This window comes from Patiria miniata, unplaced genomic scaffold, assembly GCF_015706575.1.
Source record: "Patiria miniata isolate m_02_andy unplaced genomic scaffold, ASM1570657v1 HiC_scaffold_22, whole genome shotgun sequence".
Lineage (NCBI taxonomy): Eukaryota > Metazoa > Echinodermata > Asteroidea > Valvatida > Asterinidae > Patiria > Patiria miniata.
The window spans coordinates 17,532,209-17,540,300 of record NW_024037061.1 but is presented as its reverse complement, the minus strand read 5'-3'; the positions used below and the strand labels follow the sequence as shown (position 1 = coordinate 17,540,300).

The 8,092-nt window shown below is 41.6% G+C and overlaps 1 protein-coding gene across 1 annotated transcript; it reads left to right on the top strand.

Annotated features, from left to right (window-relative positions):
• Positions 1 to 1,032: 1,032 nt before the first annotated feature.
• Positions 1,033 to 7,290, top strand: LOC119730135 (neuronal acetylcholine receptor subunit alpha-4-like; the record flags this gene model as incomplete). Its single annotated transcript, XM_038202908.1, has 6 exons — positions 1,033 to 1,191; positions 1,773 to 1,817; positions 2,016 to 2,125; positions 2,739 to 3,619; positions 3,753 to 3,889; positions 4,378 to 7,290. Coding segments are annotated over 6 exons (1,470 nt in total), but the record flags the coding sequence as incomplete, so codon positions are not given.
• Between the last annotated feature and the right edge of the window lie 802 nt (positions 7,291 to 8,092).

The window sequence follows — 8,092 nt, the reverse complement described above, 5'->3', positions numbered from 1 at the left end:
TCTTTAATGAAATTATATATTACATTAAAACCTAACTATTTTTTAATCCACTCCTTTTTACCCCATTCCATTTGGGTCCCTAGATTCCGAAATCCAATCAATTAAGTGAAAGGGTGTACATATTATTTGGGCCACTTTCACCTGTGAAGTCACCAACTTCAGTGCGCGCCTATTCAATGCATGTATTAAAATAATGCTTAACCCAGATTCAGCATGTCCAGGTGAGAGTGGCCCAAGTATATATTTTACATCCTTTCACTTAATTGATTGTATTTCTGGATCTAGGGACCCAAATGGAATGGGGCAAAAAGGAGTGGATTGAGAAATAGTCAGGCTTAAATGTAAATGCATAATTTCCTTAAAAAAAACATTAAACTGTTTTAATCATTTGTTTTCTGAGTGTTGCATTTTTTTGGCACACTCTGTATTGAGTACTTGCGTTCGCGTGCAAAGACCAATCAGTGAGTGGCAGTGATATATAGCGTGCTCTGATTGGTCAATACAACTCAAAAGACACCAGTTAAATACACAGAATGTAACATAGTTTAAAAAACATTGTTTAAAATGTTCAATAGTTTAAAATAAAAATTGCGTTCAATATTTGATATATGCAATGATATGTAATATTCAAGCAATGAGATTGCGCGCGCAAAAGGTGCAAATTGTACGGTTTTGGGGTGTGCGTGTTTTTAAGCACACCTGATGCCCCCTTGCGTTGTGTGATTCTGTATTGGTGGTAGACTAATTGTTCCAGTCTCACAGTACGTTTTGTTTCAGGCATTATTCAGTAACAGTCAAGACTCTGTACAATATAAGACTGGCAGTTTAAACAACAATAAAGCCGTTTCTTTTAACATTTTAATGTCTGCCTTAACCATTAAACCTTAATTGAACATCCTTGCTTTCAATGCGATAGACCTGCTGTTGAACAATGCTATTATGTGAACAGCAATAATTTGGCCTGTATAAAACACCACAGCGCAATGCTTGTTTTGAGAGTGATTATCGATTTCTTTTATTTTTGGCGCCTAATTTCATTCCACAGGGTGTTCAGCATCGGACGCTGAAGGTCGCCTCCACGACCATCTGTTCCTCAACAGCAGCTACAACACACGCCCTCTACCGGTGGTCAACGCACTCGATATCCTGACTGTGTACTTCGATTTGGCGGTGACCCAGATAGTTGATGTGGTGAGTTTAATACAAAGTAATGACGCCCCGTCCACAATGTCACGCTGGCCAATGGATAGGACTAGCGCTGAATAAAGCGCGTGGCCTCATTTAATTGGCCATCGTCAATCATGTCTGGTTCCCAGACGTCGTGCTTACGGTACACACGTCATAATGAATGATGCTGGCCGATTATTTTTCCCTCTCGTGAAATTATCTGTACAATTTTAAGAGACATTGTTTCCCCAAACAATTAATATTTTCGCCAGTCCAAGCACTGACTCAAAGCAGACAACCTTTGAAAACAAAAACCTAGAAAAGTTCAGCAAATTGAAGCAAATACTCGTTGACCAAAATTTGCGACTTACTCAAATACATGTAAACAAAAACAGACAGAGATGACTGGCATTATGTATGTACAATCGTGTTTAAGGCATTGCATTCATTCTGAAATGCATACCATTCGGAAACCAATTTGACATTTGCATGTATTCAATTAAAATGAACATGTAATCAATGAATAAAATATTCCAAGACTAAGTAATGCTAGTGTTCAGACTCAGTAATATGTTTTAACAAAAACATATTTTTTTTGCATACAGGATGAGAAAAACCAGGTCTTCACGTCGAAAGTATGGATGAAACAGGTACGTGAGTTTCGTCGACACTACTGACCATAAAGTGTGGCTGGGCTTGGCAATAATTACAAAATGTCTGAGAAAGAGATAATATAAAACGGTTCACTGTTTGATATTTTCTTGAAAATGGTTTATTTTTACATGTCTTAGAATTTTTACATTTTTGTGAACTCATCATTAGTCTTTATTTGTTTTGGTATTTGAAAGGTTTGGAGAGATCCCAAGCTGTGGTGGAACCCGGATGACTTTGCCGGGATAAAGAATATCAAGGTTCCAACGTGGAAGATATGGATTCCAGACATCCTCATCTATAACAAGTGAGTGACAGTAAACTGTATTGGTCTTTTTCTGGGTGACGGACAGGCTCTCTGGCTGGCTTGATTGATTGAGTGGTCCGTTGGTTGCAGGCTAGCAGGCTGGCTAGCTGGCTGCCACCCTGCAAGCTAAAAGGATGGCTGAGTGACTGATGGATTAACAGTTGCTGGTTGGATGACTGGTTAGCTCGTGGGCTCATGACAGGTTTGGTTAACTGGCTTGACTTGTTGGCTGGTTGATATTGACCAACAGGCTGACTGACTCCAGTGCCTGGTTGTTTGACTGACTGGTTGACTGATTAGATCAGGTTGGCTGATTAGATTTTAGTGACTGGTCTGTTTGCTGGTTGGTTGGCTGGTCGATTGATTAGTAACGTTTGACTAACTGGCCAACTCCTCTATAGGCTCAGCTCCCACCATCGGCCGGTTAAAAAAAAACCAGCTGGCAGGCTCCTCAGTTTTATTGGCTGATGACTGGTAGAATGGTTCATTCATAGAGCGATGGGACCCTAGGTTGCCTATATGGTTCACTGAACTGACTCACTCTGGCTGGTAACATGTATCAATAATGACTGGCTTTTTTATATAACTTCTTTATATTTTACTTTCACATCAGTGCCGACGGACCTTTCGGAATCAACTCCAAGACGTGGGCGAACATCGGCTTCAACGGCACAGTGACCTGGTTCCCTCCCATCGTCTACCGGAGCTCCTGCCGCATCAACGTCCGCTACTACCCCTTCGACGAGCAGAACTGCACCATGAAGTTCGGCTCCTGGACCTACGACGGGGACGTGCTGGACTTGGTGCCGCTGAAACAAGAGGCCGGCCGGAAAGACTACTGGGAGAACGGGGAGTGGGTGATGAAGGATTCCCCGTGCTTTCGCAACGTCAAGAAGTACCTGTGCTGTGATTCCACCTATATCGATGTCACCTGCCATTTCATCCTGCGCCGTAAGCCACTGTATTACTTCGCCTACCTGTTGATGCCCTGCGGACTCATCTCCTTCAATACCGTCTTAGTCTTCTACCTGCCTCCGGACATCAGCGAGAAGATGGCGCTTTGTACATCGGTGCTGCTGTCCATGGCCGTGTTCCTTCTCTTGGTGACCCAGCAGATCCCGGCCAACGCCACTGACTTTCCTCTCATCGTCAAGTACTTGCTCTTCACGATGGTCGTGGTGTCCTCCTCCATCGTCTTCACTGTCTTCATTCTGAACATCCGGTTCCGGTCGCCGGAGACCCACACCATGCCCAAGTGGGTGCGCTGGCTCATGATTGACACCCTGCCCAAGTTCCTGGGCATGAAGCGTCCGGAGCGGTACTCGCTGCGGTACCGTACCGTGGGCGTCAGCATCACGCGCGACGCGCTGACATCCAGCTACCTGGACACCAAGAAGATCGTCATGGAGAACAAAGGCAATAACTACACAGTGCGAATGCGCAATGAACTTGAGAACGAGACTGAGACCGAGTCTGATAATGATTTGCATCAAGGTGATTGCCTAATTTGGAATGATACCCGACCGAAAACAATGCTCGATCGAGAGTCCTGTTCAACACCACTATACATGTATATTACTAGTCGTACTGAATTGCAATGATCCTAATAATTACTTTTTTGTTTCAGGTGGAATGCAACCTGTGAGATACTTACCCACAGGTCATGTAGATAACGAATGTCCGGAAGCAATGGTCATCAATAATGCTATAGAGGAAATCATGTACCTGACGTCACAGTGCGCCAATGATGAAGACGACAAAAGGGTACTGAAAACAACAAAACAGAATCCAAAATGCAATGGGGGAAACATAAAAAATGTGTACAGAAAAAAAAGTAACCACCACATTTCTATTATCAGTTCAAAACCGAGTGACCGCCAACGTACCGGCTAATACCAAACACTTCGTACCCGTGCAGCGTAAACACAGAGATTGATAATAAAGCAAATTACACCATGCCTTTTTTACAGTCAAACACTTTATTTTCAATGTAAACAAATCAAACGTCCATGTTACGAATGTAAAGGCAGCGTGTACTATCGTTAGTAATAATACCGTCAAATTTCAAATTGCTTTAAAGGTACTAGTGTCGCATAATGATTTTTCTTCTGTCATAAAAGGTTTCTGAAGAAAAACATCACATTAAAATGTACAGTGTGTCGGCTTAAAAACATCCGCTATTTACGTATGAAGATTAAACGGGACACTTTTACATGTCAATAATCCAGAGTCGTGTCTTCTTTCTTCCCCAGGAGAAGGAAGACTGGAAGTACATCGCTATGGTGGTGGATCGCATCTTCCTGATCGGCTACCTATGCGCCGTCTTCGCGGGTAATGTCGGCATCATCTTCGAGTCGCCCCACGCAAAGGAGTTCTTCTTTGGTGCGTGAGGGAACAAGTAGACCTTGCTGGAGAATGAAATCACCTTTAAAAGTCGTGCAATGGTTGTGAGCGGTAATTGTGGCCTTTGAGAGAAAAATGATATCTGATTCACTGTAAACAAAACCCGTAAAAACACTGTCCATTTCCTGACTTTTATGGCTTATTATACCGTTATTGCTCGAACCGTCCCAAGAACGAACGTGCTACGTGAATTTCCCGTAAACGTTGGTGTCCTGACGCATGCTGGGATTCACAATGCGTTTGTATAGGCATAACCCTTCACAAGACCTCACTTTTTTCAACCTTCACAACCACCTCTTGTAAAGCTGTGATTCGTATAGGCCGATATACACGTGCATGCATGCAAGGTTCGGTACGAGCGTAATACAAAGCTGATCATTGTGCTGTCAGAGCCGTAAATACTTTGATATTGCAACATGTCTGCATGCCCCACTCCGAACTTCTCTAACTGGTACCCATCCCCCTCTACCGTACCCCCCGCCACCCTGCAACTAGCCCCGACGCGACCCCACTTTCCAATACAGTACGGCAAATTACGGTCACCGTCATTGTAGGAAACCCGTAACTGACCATAATTTTACGTTTGTTGGCAACCCGTTTAACAGTGAATTTACCATAAAATTACGAAGTTTTCTTTATCCAGTGTTGGGCTATAAACTCAGCTGAAATTGATCCTCTCATACTTGCCCGTGAAGGGAATGTCACTTGCTCCGTCGGCGCGGGGTTCGTGTATCAGACGAAAGCTGTTGTTCCGTTTGTAACGTGCATTTGAATTTCAAGCCAAAATGTCTACCAGTTGAAATAGGCCAGAACGACTTCCTTCCCAAATATACAGAATTGGTAACACGAGGTCTTAAGCTGGCCTATTGAGTACGCCCATGTCATTATTCATACCAAGATGTAATCGCCAAACAGAAATTGATTTTTTTTTCATACCATTTTGTAGGCGTCGTGGACAAGCGCATCAGATACCTCGATCTCCCTTTTTGTTTCGTCTCAGGCTTGTACATAAAGCGTATATCATTTAATAATTGAACAGTTTCATCTGCTGGGCATTCGGGCTACAGGTCCTACTCAATCAATTCAATATCGTTCACTAGTAGAGCATTAGATAGTACATTTAATAAAATACTCTTTGCTGTGTGAATTTGACGTAGTTTTACAGGCGGTCTTATAGCAAGGCGAGAAAAAAGGACAGGATAATATCTTCAACTCAAAATAAGCAAAAAGTACCCAAAAAATGTCTATATTCATACATTTTATAGATAACGATAGTAGAAAATTTTGGTCAATCTGAACATCTTGAATCCTGAACTTCCATCCGCTGGATAGCTTTTCAGAAATAGAATACTCCGAGTGAGTAGATAGATTTCATACTAAACAGCATTTCATGAGTATTATCTTTTTAAACTTTAACAATTGCAAAATAATGTATAATTCAAATGTTGATACAGATTTCTATGTATATTTGATGGTTGAATTACACACACAGTCCGCTGAACAGTACTGCACAGGTTGTCAGGTTGGTCTCAAAGACGATTACTTACGATTATATAGAAGTGGCCTTGTACAGGCGGATATGGAGTGAACTGAAGCAATAGAAATAGAGCTGTATAGACATAGTCGAGTAGACATAGCTTTTGGCGGTTTAAAACTCTTCCGTCTAGATAAGCATTACTCAGAAAGCAGATAAGTTATGTACAAGTTGGGGCGAAGACCATTAGTCGACTGGGGGTCTTACGCCTGCACAGGTAAAAACGTCATCACAAAACTTCTTGATCTGGCTCCCTGCTGTGAATTATGATACGCGCGGCTGTTGGTAACCAGCGACGTAAGCGTGACCAGTGGTCCGGTTCCAAATCGACTAGAGTAGTCCAACCACCCTGCGTTCGAGTGAAGTTAATCGAACTATGGTTAACCATAGTCCTCGCACAAACTTGCTCTCAGCTTCAAGATGTTTACTGCTAGTTAGTTTCAGTACTAGACTGCTCGGCAGATATCGGGTTATGGTCTATTAGATGACCTAATTTCATAGAGTTGTATACTATACTGTCTTATTATTGTAATAAATGCTTGTAACTGGTTCGTTATAGGGGATGTTTGTTAAGCGAATTTCCAAAGCGAAACACTAGCGCCTCCAAACAATTGGGCTTGGCTGAATCGACTGGTGAAGGAACTATAGAGTTATGAAGAAAGTAGATGTGTTAAGACTGAACATTTGTATGGCATGTCTGGCAAAATTTCCAGATACATGTAATTGAAACACATTTTTGCCCCTACCCTTGACGAGTCTCAGTTGGATGATTACGCCACCAAGCCACATTTACAGAAATGCAATTTCATGAATTAATCACTTTACTCGGTAAAACAGTTGGTAATAATGAAAACTATCAGATATATCGTCAATCACAATCACAATTCCTCACTGTGCAGATTTTCAGCCTGCGGTTAATCACTTTTCACTACAACGGAGTTTTTAACTACAAACTGTACTGAATTGTTCACACAATATTATCTCCGTTTTGAAGAATTCTTCACCTATAACATCCTTGATGTTATGAACAGTATTTCAAATTATAAAAAAATTGGTATGTTAATGTCAACAACCACGGCACTGAGTGCTTGAGTAGCGTGGACAAGGCTGTTAATTGTAGAAAATATAGTTTTAAACTCTCTACATGCATATAGAAAAGATGCGTCATTGTACCTTGGACTTTTCATTTAATAAACGTGCATTCCGCACTAATTCTTTCAAAAGTTAATCCACATTGTGATTTGTGTTTGATTTATTCAGTTTTACATACAAATTTATATATTTTCCGCTTAATGTATTGAAGGAGCCGTACATGTTCCATTCATGAACAGAATTTGCCACAGGTGGGGTGTTTTTTTTCGCATTACACCTGGGATGCTGACCACTTCCGTAAACAATGCAAACATTTTGCCAACGTTTTGAAACGTTTGTAGGCCTAAACCATTAACAAAAATTGCGAACGTTTGTAACGTTGCGGGAACGGAACTGGAGCGAACTTTGTGAGTGGTATTACTCTTTTCCAGCTGCTCACTCGAACACCTTGTTGCTTTGGCTCAATTATTCGTACAGTTTTAACGAAATGTTATCTGGTGACTATACTTTAGGCGCTGCTTGGTGGCAGCAGACAACCCTACATACGCACAGCGTTACATAGCCACCACCCAGCTATGTTGATGGAGGAACAAGCACTGTATGTACATGCATATTTCTTATTTCCTTGCAATTTGCATTCATTAAGATTATAGTAGACACAATAGGATCTAGGCGCTATTTAGAGTGGGTAAACTCTTGAATTCAATCCAACATTACGCATTTCAAATGACGCCCTCCTATTGTGTCCGACATAATCTCAAAAACGTTAACGCACACTAGCTTATATCGATTACGAACATGGTTCCAAGACCAAAAGATTCTGACTTGTTTTACTAATCTTAGGTCAGGCAGCCACCAATATCACGTGACCAAAACGGGTGAAATTCCCTCCAGTTTCCGAAAATGTCCGAAGTTTACGGAATGCATTTCGTCAACAC